Genomic DNA, 19,430 nt, shown 5'->3' on the forward strand with positions numbered 1-19,430 from the left:
TTGTGTTGCGGGAACGGAGTTTTATGTCATTTTCATTTCCTCTAAGGCACCTTTTAACAATGATTATGAATATTTATAACCACAAAAAAGATATTTTAAAAAATGAGTATTTGTTACATTTTATTGTTCATTTATTATTTTTGAAAAATAACGGCAGAGAAAAGATCATTATAGTTAATATAATTTTAAAGTTTATCTTTGGAAATAAAGAAGAGCTTCATTACACATGGAAGACTAACAAAGTTAATCTATTGGAGCTGAATTACATTGCCTTTTATTTTCTTAAGTGTAAAAAGTACTTTACATATTAAATTTAGAGTAAACATCCTGTCTGATGTCGCGTATGAACAGATCTGTTTCCTTGATCCTGTTTCATTCTGACCCTCTGCTAAGCATCTGATCCATGCAATCTGCATTCAACTATGGAACCAAAGACACCAGCATTGTCCAGCCCCTGTCCTGGTCGTCAACGTTTGCCAGAGGAATTGAATGAACTAAATACAGGTAATGCTGCTATTGCTAAGTAATTCCTCTATTTACTGAGAAAATAATATTATAAATAACTAAGTCCATAGCTAGCTACTTTTAGAAGAAGGGTTTAAAACCTTTTGTTCTTGCAAATGAATTTTAGATTTTCCAATGGAAGGGAATTTAAAATACAATCACTGTCTGAGAAGTAAATATTTATAATGGATTAAGATTTAATATTATTTGGAAAAATATTATTGACTTGGTGGCTGTGAATTCTGCTTTTCTTGCACTGAAAGAGTACATATTGCTAGGAAAATTTATCTACCTAGCAAGAATTAGATGATTTTGTTTCTCACACTCTTTTCATTAACATTAAATTCAACTGTAAGAAGGAGCATTTGTAGACATTTAAATTATAGGTACTTAAACTAATTCTTAAATTTCTATTCTTTCTGCAACTGGTATTACTTCAGATGCTATTGTCCATTATATTCTTATAATTACTATTCTAACTACTACTATGACTATTTTTATAATAATAAAACTTATTGAATGTTTATTGCTTCAAGCACCATGCTATTGACTTTATATACATTAGCTTAATCTCCACAATATATATATGGATAAATATTACTGTTATTCTTATTTTATATAAGAAACTAAGGATAAAAAAAAGCTTGCCAAAATTCACAAAGCAACTGCCTAACTGAGCCAATTTTTAAAACTTTGTTATAAGTCTAAAATAGGGACAATTTATGTTTCTAACATGCTTTTAATTCTGTGTCATTATAAATATATGTATATATACATGTGTATATATAAAATTATAATTGTTTATTGCATGCATTTTTCTAACATACTTTCTAGAGTTTTGTGATGAAAGTGTAACATACTCCGAACTCAAACTTCGTGATTCTTCAAATATTCAGAAGAGAAAACTAACTAGGATTTGGAAAGCAAAAGGTAAAAAATGTAAAACTCTAGGCTCCTTTTTTTGCCTTCATATTTTAATGAGAAGTCATGAAAATAAAAGGACTAATCTTTCAAATGGAAATCATCCCTCATACACTTTTAAGCAGGTCATAAGGACCCAAAGTCTAGTGTTTAGAGCAAATGGAAATGAACAATGAACAACTGATCATTTTGCTCTGAATAATCAACCATGGCTTAAAATGATGTACCATGCCATAGAATGAAGAATGTTTCTAGATATTTTGGGGGTTGATATTTTAGCTTTGCAAAAGGTAAGTGCTCCTTTTATGCTACAATATTTCTAAAAATGAAATGGACTGTGGGAGGTATATCATAGTAGCCAGATTTTATCAAAACTATCACAGAGTATCTGTCAAGGTCAACAGCTAATGCAGAAGTTTTATTCTTAGTTCTGCTACAAAGATGGGGGAAAAAATTGTTCAATTAAAGGAAGGTGATAAATTAAATCCCTTGTAGGATTTCTGAAGTTCTCTTTTTGATCGTAAAATGTCTTTACTAGAGCAACTTGTTACTTCAACATTCCTACATAAAAATATTCATATTTCCTTAGCTATATCCAAATCTTCAAAATAGTTTTTAAAGTTTTCCTTGCAGAGTGGGAATACCAATGATGCAGCACTCCTCTGGATTTAGATTTCATTCAAATTCTAATAGGGTGAATATTCCTAGCCAAAATTCCTTCTAATCCCAACTCCTAATCTTGTTTCCATTGATCATCATGGTGAACTACTTCTTTTTCTCTTTGGGCAGAGTCTCCATGGTGCATTGCTACAGTGATATTTGCCTTGCTTTATTTAATTGTTCTTGCACTAGCTGCATTTATGATAGCTAAGGGTAAGTATTTTTCAGGTTTTCATTAACGTGTTAAAAGTTACTAGAATAGAATTTTGAAGCATTTGAAATTAATTCTAAGGCTTTACTAAAGTTATTTTCCTCATTTGTTATTTTAGTTGCATAAAAGTAATTTTACCAATTCAGTTTTTGAATTATCAACAATAGCTTTGTCCCAGGTGAGCTTATCAAAGATGTTGGTGGATAGCTGTGTATTTTGAAAAAAAATGAAAAATAATAGCAATGTTCTTTATGTTATTGTATTTTTACTGACATTAGACTTAGCAACTGTGAGATGTAAGAAAACTTGGAGATATTTATAGAATTTATTATTTGGGCAGTTAAAAACTAACTGTAAGGACATCAAGTCAGGAATTTGAAAGAAATAATCTAATAGAAGAAATAAAATGATAATGGGCAGAGATTCATCAAAAAAATGAAAAAAAAATATTATCAGGATTTTGGACCAAGTCTATATATTGCTTGAACTCAGTGTCTTAATATTAGAAAATATATTAGCTTTTAAAATTATAGACTCATAAATGGTACTATCTGCAAACCAGAAACATGAAAATTCTTTCAAAAATAGAAAGTAAGGTAATTTATGCTTACAAAGCAGAGAAAACAACAGCACAAAACATATGAAGGATAAATTTATTCAAAAGTTATAAGTAGATCTAAATCAGTAGAATATAGTATAATATATAATTTTCAGAAATAGAACTGCCATACAACCCAGCAATCCCACTGCTGGGCATACACACCAAGGAAACCAGAATTGAAAGAGACACGTGTACCTCAATGTTCATCACAGCACTGTTTATAATAGCCAGGACATGGAAGCAACCTAGATGTCCATCAGCAGATGAATGGATAAGAAAGCTGTGGTACATATACACAATGGAGTATTACTCAGCCATTAAAAAGAATACATTTGAATCAGTTCTAATGAGGTGGGTGAAACTGGAGCCTATTATACAGAGTGAAGTAAGCCAGAAAGAAAAACACCAATACAGTATACTAACGCATATATATGGAATTTAGAAAGATGGTAACGACAACCCTGTATGAGAGACAGCAAAAGAGACACAGGTGTATAGAACAGTCTTTTGGACTCTGTGGGAGAGGGAGGCGGGAAATGATTTGGGAGAATGGCATTGAAACATGTATAATATCATATAAGAAACGAATTGCCAGTCCAGGTTCGATGCATGCTACTGGATGCTTGGGGCTGGTGCACTGGGATGACCCAGAGGGATGGTATGGGGAGGGAGATGGGAGGGGGGTTCAGGATGGGGAACACGTGTACACCCGTGGCGGATGCATGTTGATATGTGGCGAAACCAATACAATATTGTAAAGTAAAAAAATAATAATAATAAAAAAATTTAAAAAAAAGAAATAAACATAAAAACTTTGTGTACAATTCCAAACAAAGACATATATGATAATAAATGACAATGTAGAGAAATTGAATAAATATAGCTATATTCTATAGATAAATAAATATCTATTTGGATGCACAAAAATGGTAATTTTTAAGAATGAACTTGAAAAGATCTTAATAACAAAACATGCTGCTGCTGCTGATAAGTCGCTTCAGTCGTATCCGACTCTGTGCGACCCCATAGATGGCAGCCCACCAGGCTCCCCCGTCCCTGGGATTCTCCAGGCAAGAACACTGGAGTGGGTTGCCATTGCCTTCTCCAATGCATGAAAATGAAAAGTGAAAGTGAAGTCACTCAGTCATGTCCGACTCTTAGTGATCCCATGGACTGCAGCCCACCAGGCTCCTCTGTCCCTGGGATTCTCCAGGCAAGAGTACTGGAGTGGGGTGCCATTGCCTTCTCCGAACAAAACATGACTCCTAGACAAACTGTTTAGTAGCTAGCAAAAGATCAAAGAGTCCCATTCAAATTCATAAGGCAAGCGTGTGCTGTGCTATGCTTAGTCACCCAGTCATGTCTGCCTCTTTGGGACCCCATGGACTTCAAGCACACCAGGCTTCCCTGTCCTTCACTATCTTCCAGAGTCTGCTCAAATTCATGTCCATCGAGTTGGTGATGCCATCAAACCATCTAGTCCTCTGTCGTCCCCTTCTCCTCCTGCCTTCAATCTTTCCCAGCATCAATGTCTTTTCCACTGAGTCAGTTCTTCGCATCAGGCAGCCAAAGTATTGGAGTTTCAGCTTCAGCATCTGTCCTTGCATTGAATATTCAGGGTTGATTTCCTTTAGGATGGACTGGTTGGATCTCCTTCCAGTCCAAGGGACTCTCGAGTGTCTTCTCCAGCACCACAGTTCGAAAGCATCAATTCTTTGGCACTTAGCCTTCTTTATGGCCCCACTCTCACATCCATACACGACTACTGGAAAAACCATAGCTTTGACTAGACAGACCTTTGTAGGCAAAGCAATGCCTCTGCTTTTTAATATGCTTCCAAGGAGCAAGCGTCTTTTAATTTTATGGCTGTAGTCATCTTCCACAGTGATCTTGGAGCCCAAGAAAGTAAAATCTGTCACCGTTTCCATTGTTTCCCCGTCTATATGCCATGAAGTGATGAGACCAGATGCCATGATCTTAGTTTTTTTAATGTTGCTTTAAGCCAGATTTTTCACTTTCCTCTTTCACCTTCATCAAGTCTCTCTTTGCTTTTTGCCATAAGGATGGTGTTATCTGCATATCTGAGGCTGCTATTTCTCTCAGCAATCTTGATTCCAGCTTGTAATCCTTCCAGCCTTGCATTTCACAAGATGTACTCTGCATAGAAGTTAAATAAGCAGGATGACACTATACAACCTTGATATACTCCTTTCCCAATTTTGAACCAGTCTATTGTTCCATGTTCAGTTCTAACTGTTGCTTCTTGACATGCACACAGGTTTATAATTGCTATTATTCTTTTGGATTTGATGGGCAAAGAAATTGATGTGGGAAAACCTTTTTAGATACAAATATTTGAAATTAAATACTGAAATTATCAGAGAAGGAAATGGCAACCCACTCCAGTATACTTGCCTGGAAAATTCCACAGACAGAGGAGACTGGTGGGCTACAGTCCAAGGGGTTGCAGAGTTGGACACGTCTGAACAGATACAAACACACACACTGAAAGTATATGTGGATGATGTGCTTTCTAACGTAGATATACCAAGAAAATCTACTGAAAAAAAATTCATAATAAAGACACTTCAATAACAATGCTTGAAACAAAGTTAACAGAGTTTCATTATATACCATCTAGAGCTAACATCCAATATTCAGGTCCACATATTAAGCCTCTCACTTTGCATTTCTTCTTTGATATCTTGAAAAACACTTAGCCTACAATATTTTTAAATAGACTTGCTGCCCAGCCATGATCTTACTGGCATCAGTGGGAAAGAAGTACTTTAATACTGTTGTCTCTCTTGGCACCTGTCTAGTGAGACAAGCCTAGGAATCATCTGCGTTGTTTAACTGCCACTGATTATTCCAATTTAGTGAATAAATACACTTCTCTACAGTTGCATTATTACCCATCTAATCTAAGCAATTCTTTCTCTCTCTTTCTCTCTCTTCCTTAGTCTAGGCTATAAACCTCCTAAAGGTCTAACTGCAATTCACCCTTGACCTCCTCCATTAAATTTCCACAGTAACCTCTTCAAAATATAATTTTTTTCTTTTTTTAAATTTTATTTTATTTTTTAACTTTACAATATTGTATTGGTTTTGCCATATATCAAAATAAATCTGCCACAAGTATATACGTGTTCCCCATCCTGAACCCTCCTCCTTCTTCCCTCCCCATACCATCCCTCTGGGTTGTCCCAGTGCACCAGCCCCAAGCATCCAGTAGCATGCATCGAACCTGGACTGGCGATTCATTTCATATATGACATTATACATGTTTCAATGCCATTCTCCCAAATCACCCCACCCTCTCCCTCTCCCACAGAGTCCATAAGACTGTTCTATACATCAGTGTCTCTTTTGCTGTCTCGTATACAGGGTTATTGTTACCATCATTCTAAATTCCATATATATGCGTTAGTATACTGTATTGGTGTTTTTCTTTCTGGCTTACTTCACTCTGTATAATAGGCTCCAGTTTCATCCACCTCATTAGAACTGATTCAAATGTATTCTTTTTAATGGCTGAGTAATACTCCATTGTGTATATGTACCACAGCTTTCTTTATCCATTCATCTGCTGATGGACATCTAGGTTGTTTCCATGTCCTGGCTATTATAAACAGTGCTGTGATGAACATTGAGGTACACGTGTCTCTTTCAATTCTGGTTTCCTCGGTGTGTATGCCCAACAGTGGGATTGCTGGGACATAAGGCAGTTTGATTTCCAGGTTTTTAAGGAATCTCCACACTGTTCTCCATAATGGCTGTACTAGTTTGCATTCCCACCAACAGTGTAAGAGGGTTCCCCAATCAAAAAAATGGGCCAAAGAACTAGACATTTCTCCAAAGAAGACATACAGATGGCTAACAAACACATGAAATGATGCTCAACATCACTCATTATCAGAGAAATGCAAATCAAAATATAAATTTTATAAACCCACCAGACTTAGCCTATTAATACTCTAAATTCAATATAAATTTTAAAATCTTTAACATGGTGTATGAAGTCCTTCCTTACTTGGTCCATGGTTTCTATCCCAGCTAGTATTACACACTTTCTCACTCTATGGGTTCCAGTCACAGGTATATTTTAGTTCCCTGAATGACTCATAGTTAGTATTACCATGTAGCATTAAAAAAACAAGGATCATTTTAATAATGAAAATAGATGATGCTAATAATTACACTAGGACAACAAGCATAAATCAGGACTTCTCTGGGTAGACTGATATTAACCATAACTATCTGTAATCCTTCTTGCTACAAAGCATATGCATAGACTGCTTTGTTTTTTTGCCTGAAACAGCCTTTCTTCTACATTTCTTCTAAATAGCTAATCCTTAGTAGAGTAATCAATTAACACTATCCATTTATAATTAAGCCAGATTTCTCTGTTACAATATCTTAATAGTGATTCATTTGTAGTACCTTTCACAATTTCACCTGTGTAATTATTTGTGTGATTATTTACTTAAGATCTGTCTCTCCCACTAGCTCGTTAGCTTCTTTAGAAAGAACCCACGTATATATTTGCTCTACATTTTAACCTTTGCTTTTGAAAACTATGTTGTCACATTAGAGGTACTTGGTGAATTTTTTATTAAATAAATTAATACACCTAATAAATGCATATGGCTTATGTAAAAGAGATTGTAATCCTTTTAATATTAAAAGACATAAAGAAATACATCTAATGAACTCAGTATATATTAAGTGTACCTTGGTGGGAAGACTAATACTGTGTAGATAATTAAACAATTCTAGATTTATTTAAGATTTATATGATCCCAATACATGTGTATCTTCATTACAAGTATGTTAATTATAAATTATGTTGTTGTTGTTCAGTCACTATGTCATGTCCAACTCTTTGTGACCTGCAGCACACAAGGCTTCTTTGTCCTTCACTCTCTCCCGGAATTTGCTCAAATTCGTGTCCATTGAGTTGGTGATGCTATCTAACATCTCATCCTCTGCAGCCCTCTTCTCCTTTGCCTTCAATCTTTCCCAGCATCAGGGTATTTTCCAATGAGTCAGCTCTTCACATCAGATGGCCAAAGTATTGGAGCTTCAGCTTTAGCATCCAGTCCTTCCAATGAATATTCAGGGTTGATTTCCTTTAAGTTTAAGTCCCATGGAAGTAAAAAAAAGGATTAGCAAAATACATACTGAAATATATTAACAAGAGCGATAGCAATCTAGTCTTTTCAGGTACCAAAACAGTCTATAAAGCTAAAGATAATTTAACATTATAGTATTGGTATTAAATAAATATATTCAAAATAGGAAAAATGAAACAGCTTAATCATAAAATCATATGAATATGTATACCTATGGTATAGATATATTTAGCATTTTAGTTTGCTTGTTTTTTAATTGACATCCTGGCTTAAGTGATACTCAATCCTTACTATACATTTGCCTTTTCTGTTGGGATTTTCTCTTCTCTGTAGACTCTTTTTTTTTTTTTTTCCATTTAGAGAAAACCCTTTAACATTCTTTTAGGGTAAGTTTAGTGCTGCTGAATTCTTTTAGTTTTTGTTTGTCTAAGATGTCTTTATCTCTCCTGCTTCACTCAATGATAATCTTGCTGAATATAGTATCCTAGGTTGCAGGGTTTTCCCATTCAGACCTTTGACTATATCACCCCATTCCCTTCCAGCCTCTAACTATGCAAAGAAATCAGCTCATAGCCTCATGGGTGTCCCCTTGTGACTGACTTTTTGTTTCTTTCTGCCTTTAGAATCCTCTATCTTTAAATTTCACCATTTTAATTGTGACATGTCTTAGTATAGGTCTGTTTGGTTTCATCTTATTTGAAACCCTGTGTGCTTTGTGTACCTGGACATCTGTTTCCTTCTTTAAGTTTAGGAAATGTTCAGCCATATTTTCTCCAAATACATTCAAAAAAAATTTTATTGGAGCATAATTTTACATTGTAACATCAGTTTCTGCTCTACAGTAAAGTAAATCAGTTATATGTACACATATATCTACTCATTTTTAGATTTCTTTCCCATTTAGGTCACCACGGAACATTGTGTTAAATAGTAGGGTCTCATTAGTTATCTATGTTATAGATGGCATGCAGTGAGTGAGGAATCTAGGAGCACAGTGAGGCAGCAGCTGCTACATCAGACCTCTTTCTGCTTTGTTTGAAGGCACTTGGCAGGCAAGCCAGCATCTGCCTTACGAGTGGAGTTTAAGCTTCTTCAGCCCCTCTCTCCATCCCAAATCTTCTCCAACAAGCCTAGGGGGCTTGCATCCTCCATGTAGGACCCCTGGACTGGGACACCTGGGCTGTGGCACAACCGTCTCATGTCCCAGGGCGAGTGTTCACCTGTACAATCTCCCTTTTGCTCTTAGTCTCCTCCAAGGATACAGGTTCTGCTTTTTTTTCCAGTCTTACCCAATTACATGTGTGTCATTCTTGTAGTCTTGGTTGCATAGGAGTACTTCTGCCAGTTTCCAGTTCATTTTCCATGACAATTATTCCACAGGTAGTTGCATTTTTGATGTGTGTAGGGGGTGGTGAATTCCATGTCTTCTTACTCTGCCTTTTTGATCCTCTTCTAGTACATTTATTCTTATGAGTCCAGCAATGCATCTGAGACTCAAACTGCGCTACTATGGTCAAGAGAATTTAAAGTCTCCCTCATATGAGCCTGCACTTGGCTGATTGAAACTTTATGTCCAACAAGTTACATGATCTTGTAGTTGGACTAGGATCAGATCTTTAAAAAGTAGGCATGCAGAAAGATTTTCTTTACAATTTGTGTGAAGTCTCCAAATTATCTTAGAAGCAACCATAGGCCATTCAGACTAAATAAAATAAATTCAAGCTAGGAGCGTTCCAGTCACTCTATTTTTTTCAAATCAAGTTTAGCCAATGAGAGGGCCAGATTCTCCAAAACAAAACAAAATACATCATGTGAAATGATGAGGGTTAAAGGTTTCATATTTGAAAATAGAAATATGGATGTTAAGAAAAAATGACATAATTTTAGAAATTGTTTATTTTAATGAGCTTGAAATTTAAAATATAAATAATTGATAGCTTGAAGATATTTGAAAGGGTAGCATTAGTAAAGCTGTGTAATGGGGGTGTCAATTTTAGAGGCATCTTGAGAAAAACAGTGGATAGTGATAGAGAGTTTGTAGAATATTATAAAAGTTCCACATAAAAATAATGAAAATCTGAATGGGGAAAAGGTTATGGTGCTGTGAAAAAGTAAATAGATATGTGAAGCACTGTAGTAATAGAATAAATAGTACTTTGTGACTAACTGGATGTGTGCTATGTCAAAGGCATTTGCTTCAGAGGCAACTTTGGTCATTATGTCCTAATTGGGTTTACTAATTGCTTAGAATAGCATCAATCAGATGTGGAAATCTGCAATGATTAAAGCATGGGTCATTACCTCATAAACGTCTGTCATAAGAAAAATGTTTTATATTTAATGTCAGTTATTTGCAAGTGATAATTCCAATTTACTCCACAGCTAATCATTTAAAAAATAAATGGATAAGTTATATTTAAACTTTTCTGAATTTCTATTTTATTTGCATTCTTAAAGGTTTAAAAGTGATAAATCTTAAAATGTATTTTCATTTGTAAATTTTACAAATTCCAGTTAATTGTCTAGAAGGAATTCTGAATACATATCAAAACAATACGTCAAATGTGCCTGGACGCTGCAACACAATATAGCAAAACCGAGGTAAGTATTGAATTGCAATGAGAATCTTGCTATCAATGTAAGTTGTTTAAATTTAGATGCATATATACAATTAATAAATACAAAATCAAAGTTAGTAACTATGGCTCACTTTTCAGAAAAATTCTTAAATATCATGGGCTTCCCTTGAAGTTAGGGAGGATAATTAAAAACAATAATACAAAAATTATGATACACAGAGTTAGCATGGGTGACAGTTATCCTCATGGATGCATTTTTTGTTGTCAAGGTAACTGGTCCTTCTCTGAAGAAAACTGATATCTTATTTCTGCTGAAAATAAGATCTTGGCAGCAAGGAAATTGTCCTGAAGCCCTGAGCTCCAGTCTTATCAAGAAATATAACAAAGAAGAATTGGAAATGTATGGCACAATAACCCTTCCCACATTTTCTTATACGGAAGATAATTATAGAGACATTTTAACATTATGTGTTCATTCAAGCATGCTAAACTCAACATATTGTAATAATTGATTGGAGATCTCTTAATCAAACCCAAACATCAAAATATGGGCTTAAATGGTTATGTGATTTTTAAATTTTAAATATATTTGTACATAGAAGTAAATGCTAATATATTAAAATCTCAGACCCTGGTAAATAAATAAGAGGAAACCACATGGCACGTATACACTAAGGAGCGTTTAGTCACAATCAGCACTTAAAAAATACCTAACATTTATTGATTGCTTCTAATGTTCCCAATACTACTTCAATGTATCACATATTAGATCATGCACTGCCCCAATAATTCCTACAAAACTGTACTATTTTTATGGCTGTCATATTAATAAAGAAACTGAGACCCAGAAAGAATGAGGAATTTTCCAAAGTTGTATAGCTAGTAAAAAATAGAAACATAATTTAAGCCAAGATAGGTTTAGTCTAGAGATTACACATGGAACAATTATGCTATGCTGACCTCAGAACAGTAAGTCATGTCAGATCAAGATGTAAAAATATTGCTTCTTCAGAAATAGTGAGGGCTGCAGATTTACATTTTCCCTACCTGGCTGTATCTTTCAGAGAGAAACAAATGAGAAAAATAACTTTCAAGAATGAAATATTATACTAGCTCTTTATAAAGAGTATTTTATGAATATTTTATACTAATCATTCTCTGGAATATGGAAGAAAGAGACTAATAGAAGTGATATTTTTCACCTTAGTAGACTCCAGCAAGCTTAAAGAATATAGGTCTCCTTTATTTTTAGTTCTCATCTACTATGCAACTGTATATTATTTCTTTTTTTATTGCATTCAAGTTCTGTTATTGCCTTTAATAAAGACTTCAGTCTATAGCATGATGATAAGTTGTGGCATATATGCTGACAATTTCCATATGATGCCTTTGGGAGACACACCTCATAATTTCAGCATTCCTCCCTGCCAAGGCTGGCCTCTGCTCTAAATAATTCCTGACAATCTTTCCCAGTTGCACTGCTACCATCTCAATCACACAAAATGCTCTAAATTGAACATGTATATACAGATCATTGGGCTTCCCGGGGCTCAATGATAAAGAATCTACCTGCCAATGTAGGAGACGCAGGAGACATGATCCCTGGATTGGGAAGATGCCTTGGGGGAGAAAAGACAACTCACTCCAGTATGCTTGCCCGAAAAATCCTATGGACAGAGGAGTCTAATGGGCTATAGTCTATAGAGTTGCAAAGAGTCAGACACCACTGAGTGACTGAGCATGCATACATATCAATAGTGAACTCTTTCCTCTTTCAGGAAAAACGATTTTTTTTTAAATTTTATTTTATTTTTAAAGTTTACATAATTGTATTAGTTTTGCCAAATATCAAAATGAATCCACCACAGGCATACATGTGTTCCCCATCCTGAACCCTCCTCCCTCCTCCCTCCCCACACCATCCCTCTGGGTCGTCCCAGTGCATCAGCCCCAAGCATCCAGTATCGCGCATCGAACCTGGACTGGCAACTCGTTTCTTACATGATATTCTACATGTTTCAATGTCACTCTCCCAAATCTTCCCACCCTCTCCCTCTCCCACAGAGTCCATAAGACTGTTCTATACATCAGTGTCTCTTTTGCTGTCTCGTACACCGGGTTATTGTTACCATCTTTCTAAATTCCATATATATGCGTTAGTATACTGTATTTATGTTTTTCCTTCTGGCTTACTTCACTCTGTATAATAGGCTCCAGTTTCATCCACCTCATTAAAACTGATTCAAATGTATTCTTTTTAATGAAAAAGAAGAAAAAAAGAAAAAAACAAATGTATTCTTTTTAATGGCTGAGTAATACTCCATTGTGTATATGTACCACTGCTTTCTTATCCATTCATCTGCTGATGGACATCTAGGTTGCTTCCATGTCCTGGCTATTATAAACAGTGCTGCGATGAACATTGGGGTACACGTGTCTCTTTCCCTTCTGGTTTCCTCAGTGTGTATGCCCAGCAGTGGGATTGCTGGATCATAAGGCAGTTCTATTTCCAGTTTTTTAAGGAATCTCCACACTGTTCTCCATAGTGGCTGTACTAGTTTGCATTCCCACCAACAGTGTAAGAGGGTTCCCTTTTCTCCACACCCTCTCCAGCATTTATTATTTGTAGACTTTTGGATCGCAGACATTCTGACTGGTGTGATATCTACCACGCGAAAAGCCAGTCCTAACCTAAGGAAAAACAATTTTTTAAATGTATATACAAAGTAACACATTTGTTAAGGCAGTGTCTCCTAATGATCTCTTACCTCAAAATGTGATTTTGTAAATACAGGTTACCCATAACTTACAGTGGAATAGCTAATATCTGTGAATATTCCAAAACTGATAGAAGACATCAAACTACATAATGCCAGAGCATTCTGAATTCCTATCGGGTGAACAAAATAAAGACAGTGTTACATATATCATATTTAATTGCTGAAAACCAAAGATAAATGGAAGCTGAAAGGCAGGCAGTAAAATACAGAATATTTGTATTTGTATATAAATATACAAAATATATATTTGTATATTTATTTTTTAATGCTTTTTTTTTTTTTTGTCTTTATTGAGTTTGTCACAACATTGCTTCTGTTTTCTGTTTTGATTTTTTGCCCATGAGGCACACGGGATCTCAGCTCCCTGACCAGGGATTAAACCCACATCCTCTGCATTGTAAAGTCGAGTCTTAACCACTGGACAACCGGGGAAGTCCAGAATTTACTTTTAAAGAAGTAATCAGTAGCTAATATTGGAGAAGGCAATGGCACCCCACTCCAGTACTCTTGTCTGGAAAATCCCATGGAAGGAGGGGCCTGGAGGGCTGCAGTCCATGGGGTCGCAAAGAGTCGGACACAACTGAGTGACTTCACTTTATTTTTTCACTTTCATGCATTGGAGAAGGAAATGGCAACCCACTCCAGTGTTCTTGCCTGGAGAATCCCAGGGACGGGGGAGCCTGGTGGGCTGCCATCTATGGGGTCGCACAGAGTCGGACACGACTGAAGTGACTTAGCAGCAGCAGCAGTAGCTAATATATAAAAAGAAAAAAGAAAGCATGGAAGTATTGAAAGACAATTGTTATACAAAACTCTATCCCCAGAGAAAAGATAATTATATGAGAATCATACGAAGATATAATTATATTCCATAAGTGAAATAAAGATAATTTAAGATAGGTAGAGAAAAATTGTCATTACCTTAGGTCTATGCTAAGGATATACTATAATGTCCATTAGAAAATAATCCCAAATGGAACCTCTAAGATTCAGGATAAAGGGCAATGAAATAGGGAAATGCAGGTGTAATTCTAAATGAATAGTGATTATATAAAACCATATTAGTGTCTCTAGTTTAAAATTGCATAAGCTTGAACTACACTGCAAAGGACCTAAGGCTATGGCCCAGAGAGTAAAGAATCTGCCTGAAATGTAGGACATGCAGGTTAAATCTCTGGGTCAGGAAGATCCCCTGGAAATATTGCTTGGGAAATCCTATGGACAGAGGAGACTGGGGAACTACAGTACACGTGATCACAAAAGAGTTGGATGTGACAGCAAAAACAACAAGAAGGCTATTAAAATGTCTAAGAAGAGGTAAAAGAATTATTTATCTTAGTCATTACTAGGTCAAGAATGCATGTTGAAATTTTTAGTTATTTAGAATAACTGCTAAAATAATAAAATATTATGTAGTTATGAAGCTAATGTGGAGAAAGCAATGGCACCCCACTCTAGTACTCTTGCCTGGAAAATCCCACGTACGGAGGAGCCTGGTGGGCTGCAGTCCATGGGGTCGCAAAGAGTCGGATACGACTGAGCGACTTCACTTTCACTTTTCACTTTCATGCATTGGAGAAGGAAATGGCAACCCACTCCAGTGCTCTTGCCTGGAGAATCCCAGGGACAGAGGAGCCTAGTGGGCTGCCGTCAATGGGGTCACACAGAGTCAGACACGACTGAAGCAACTTAGCAGTAGCAGAAGCTAATGAAGGAATTAATTAATGGAATGATAATAATTTAGTGGATAATTCTTTTTCCTTAATTTATTTATTTGTTTATTCATGTTTGGCTGTGCTAGGTCTTCCTTGCTGAGTGCAGGCTCTAGAGCTGAGGCTCATTAGTTGTGGCACACAGGCCTAGCTGCCCTGCATGTGAAATCTTCCCAGACCAGAGACTAAACCAGTGTCCTCCACATTGGCAGGCAGATTCTTAACTACTGGACCACCAGGGAAGTCCAAACAGCTAATTCTTAATTAACAGATAATACTCCACGAAATCAATGAAGTAGAAGATTTCATATCAGAATCATTCTTAGACAAAGACAATCAATCTGAGGGTTGCAGGAGTTAAAGCAAGAATTTCAACCTTATCCTTTCTGGGTATTCAGGGGCCCATAAAGTATTGAGGGTGGATATTGGAGTATGAGAATGAATAATTCTAATCTCAAAAATGGAAGTAAGCTCAAATGCCTCCAAGTCAGAGTTTTCTTGTATTCTCCTTTTCCTATCAACTACTTTCACTTGCAGACTAATTTTATTTACTTCTGTCAATTGGTCATTTATTTAAAAACTACTTCAGCTCGCTTGACTTCTTCACAGTTCTTAACAGATTCATTTATCTCAGATGAATATATATAGTTTAGCAGCCCATAATGTAATTTTCTCAGCCTCTTTTTCTAGAAAAAGAACCATGTGGTTTTGTGTGAGGAAGCCACACTAAGGAACTTCATCTTTGTGTAATCTAACTCCCCATTTATTTCAGCTTCAAGTAATGGCCTAATATAAATTTTCAAGGTCCTTTCTGCTCTATTTCTCTCCCTTAACATGTGTTTCTGTAAGAACTAGTTTATTATCTTCATGAGGAACTGATGGTAACTGATTCTTCAAATCATTTTAATAGCTGAGGCTCCAAATATACTTACTATTTTAATTTCTACTTTCAGTGAATTTTCTGCACTAGGATTTTACAGTCTCCAGATATAATTCCCGTGATTGTCTTATTACTGACTACTCTATTTAGGTTGAATGCCTCATCATTGTTCTCTCAAGAGAAAATGTGTGTATCTCACCCTAAGTTTGTTGTAAAGAATATGCTCCACTTCCAAAAGGCCATTATCTTGGGAAAGAGTAGTTTATAATGTTGATAATAGTAATAAACATGGCAGACACTGGAGGTAAAAGCTGAAGGACTCTACAGACCTATATATACTGGAGCAAGAGGTTAGAGGAAGAGACATACAACAGATCATCTAAAGGCTCTGAGAACAAGCTGAGAAGTTAGGACATTTAAAAGCAGCCATATATGTGAGGGCAGAGAAGCCAATGGCACCCCACTCCAGTACTCTTGCTTGGAAAATCCCATGGAAGGAGAAGCATGTTAGGCTGCAATCCATGGGGTTGCTAAGAGTCAGACACGACTGAGTGACTTCACTTTCACTTTTCACTTTCATGCATTGGATAAGGAAATGGCAACCCACTCCAGTGTTCTTGCCTGGAGAATCCCAGGGACAGGGGAGCCTGGTGGGCTGCCTTCTCTGGGGTCGCAGAGAGTCAGACACGACTGAAGTGACTTAGCATAGCATATATGTGAGGGAATAAAAATCTACACAGAGACTCAGGCAAGATGCAAGTTCAAAAAGGCCTGAGAACCCTGTTTGAGAAAAGCACGTTAGGAACTTGTTCGGAAACCAGTGATCTTTAACAAACAGCTGCTCTTATCTACTGATCTTGGACTTAAGCTGCAACATACAGCTCTTTAAGGATACCTGGCAACCCCTTAGAAATTTATTTTTCATAGCATTGGTGAAAGGTATATCTTCTGGATCACCTCCCACATGTGTATGAGAGGGCCTTGAATGACAAATCCACTTTAATGTTTCTTATCTCCTTAAGCCATTGATATTCCTTCCTCTACATTAAACCAAGGCAGGCCCAGCATTCAAGCTCACTCAGCATGGACTGTTTGTCGAATCTTTGTGTTGTACACCCCAAACTAATATATTGTATGTCAGTTATATCTCAGTGTAAACAAGATCTGTTGAAACTAATAAACTAAATCAGCAAAGTTTCAGGATACAAATCAACACACAAAAATCAACTGCGTTTATATACACTAAAAATGAGCTAGTGAATTATGAAAAAATTAAACAATCCCATTTATAATAGCATCAAAAAATAATAAAACACTTAATGATAAACTTAACCAAGGAGTTGAAAAACTTGTACACTGACAACAAATCATTAATGGAAGAAATTAAGAAAGACACAAATGAATGAAAAGACAATCTATGTTTATGGATTGGAAGATTTAATATTGTGGAAATGTCCAAATACTGGGCTTCCCAGGTGGCGCTAATGGTAAAGAACCCACCTGCCGATGCAGGGGACATAAGAGACATGGGTTCAATCTCTGGGTCGGGAAGATACCCTGGGGAGAAGGGAATGGCAACCCACTCCGGCATTCTTACCTGAAAAATCTCCATGGACAGAGGAGCCTGGCGGGCTTTAAGCCATATAGGGTCACAGAGTTGGACACTACTGAAGCAACTTAACATGCACACACAGATGTCCATATTATTCAAACTGATCTGCAGATACAATGCAATTTCTATCAAAACCCGAATGGCCTTTCTTTTTAACAAAAAAATAAATAAACTGAATACTAAAATATGCATAGAACTGCAAGATATCCTGAATAATCTAAGCAATTTTGAGCAAGAAGAACCAGCCTGAAGGTATCACACTCTTTGATTTCAAAACATATTACAAGGCTACAGTAGTCAAAATAATATGATACTGGCATATGCAACAACACAGATAAGCCTGGAAGACACAATAAGAGAAAGAAGCCAGACAGAAGGCCAAATACACATGATTCCACTTACATGAGGTAATGAAAAGAGTCAAATTCATAGAAACAGAGAACAGAATAGTGGTTACCAGAGACTGAGAATGGAGGAAACGGGGAGCTGCTGCTCAATCAGTATAAAATTTTAGTTTTGCAATACAAATAAGTTCTAGAAATCTATTGCAGAGCATTGTCACTATACTTTAAAATTTTTTAAGAGTGTGAATATCATGTCATGTTCTTATCACAATAAAAATAAATAAAAATGTTCAGAGTGGTTAAAAAAAAAAGACAAGTTACTACACCCTATACTGTGATTAACTGAATTTCTATTACTATAGTTCTGTATGGTTAGAATGTATGGAGAAGAGAGGAAAAACCACATGCATATTACTGAAATTCTGACTCCAAAATAATGTCCACTTTGTCACTATCTATTTCTGTCAACCCTTTAGAAAAAATGACTTCAGAAAACAGATTTTATCAGTTCTTTTTACTTCTGTTAAGTGACACTCCCATAACCATGTCTAAACCATTGCACTTTTTTTTTTTTTTGTATTATCTCTTCAATGAATGAATGCATGCATGAATGTACAAATGGAGCCTGGAGAGAAATAGCATTCTAAAATTGAGTAACTTTTAAGAACCAACCAAGATCTTGGGGAGTAGGAAGAAGAGAGGAGTAAGATAGAGAGAGGGAATTAAGTGATACAAATTACTATGTATAAAATAAATAGACTACAAGGATATATAGTAGAGCACAGGGAGTATAGCTGATATTTTATAATAACTATAAATGAAATCTAACCCTTAAAAATTGTGAATCACTATGCTATATACCTGAAGCCTATATAATATTGTAAATCAACTATACCTCAATGAAAAAATAAATGCAAAGAATGTATTTTTATAAAAGAGGAAGAAAAGAATCAACTATGAACGGGTTCAACACCAATGTGAGAGTTGTTGTTGTTACTGTTAAAGCACTAAGTCGTGTCCGACTCTTTACAAACTCATGAAATGCAGCACGCCAGGCTTCCTTGCCCTTCACCATCTCCCAGAATTTGTTCACACTCATGTCCATTGAGTTGATGATGCCATCCAATCATTTCATTCTCTGTCGCCCTGTTCTCCTCTTGTCTTCAATCTTTCCCAGTATCTTTTCTAATGAGTTGGCTCTTCGCATCATGTGGCCAAAATGTTGGAGCTTCAGCTTCAGCATCAGTCCTTCCAATGAATAGTCAGGATTGATTTCTCATAGGATCGACTACTATGTAGGAAAGGAAAACTGAATTGAATAGATTTATTTTAAAATGATTATAATCTTTCCAATTTATCGACTGAGTGGGGTAATCTAATGAGAAAAAGTACAGAGTATCTAGAAAAGTAGCAGCACAAAGCTAAATGATATGACAACAGAATATTGTCATGACAACAGAATGATATGACAAGCTGTTTAGCATTCAAATC

The 19,430-nt window shown here is 36.0% G+C and overlaps 1 protein-coding gene across 3 annotated transcripts; it reads left to right on the forward strand.

The window, feature by feature from the left end:
* The first annotated feature begins 351 nt into the window (after positions 1 to 351).
* On the forward strand, positions 352 to 11,956 carry LOC133248129 (uncharacterized). 3 transcript variants are annotated; one of them, XR_009736622.1, is made up of 5 exons: positions 352 to 504; positions 1,339 to 1,434; positions 1,548 to 2,298; positions 10,547 to 10,633; positions 10,881 to 11,956. XR_009736622.1 is itself a non-coding variant. In XM_061417889.1 (5 exons), exons 1-4 carry the CDS (start codon positions 423 to 425, stop codon positions 10,621 to 10,623), a joined length of 339 nt encoding a protein of 112 aa, XP_061273873.1. In that variant the 5' UTR covers positions 360 to 422; the 3' UTR covers positions 10,624 to 10,633; positions 10,881 to 11,956. The 3 variants fall into 3 exon arrangements, 1 of the variants encoding a protein (XP_061273873.1); XR_009736621.1 differs by having other exon boundaries at positions 1,551 to 2,298; XM_061417889.1 differs by having other exon boundaries at positions 360 to 504; positions 2,215 to 2,298.
* Positions 11,957 to 19,430: the final 7,474 nt, after the last annotated feature.

Source organism: Bos javanicus, chromosome 5 (assembly GCF_032452875.1).
Source record: "Bos javanicus breed banteng chromosome 5, ARS-OSU_banteng_1.0, whole genome shotgun sequence".
NCBI classification, from domain to species: domain Eukaryota; kingdom Metazoa; phylum Chordata; class Mammalia; order Artiodactyla; family Bovidae; genus Bos; species Bos javanicus.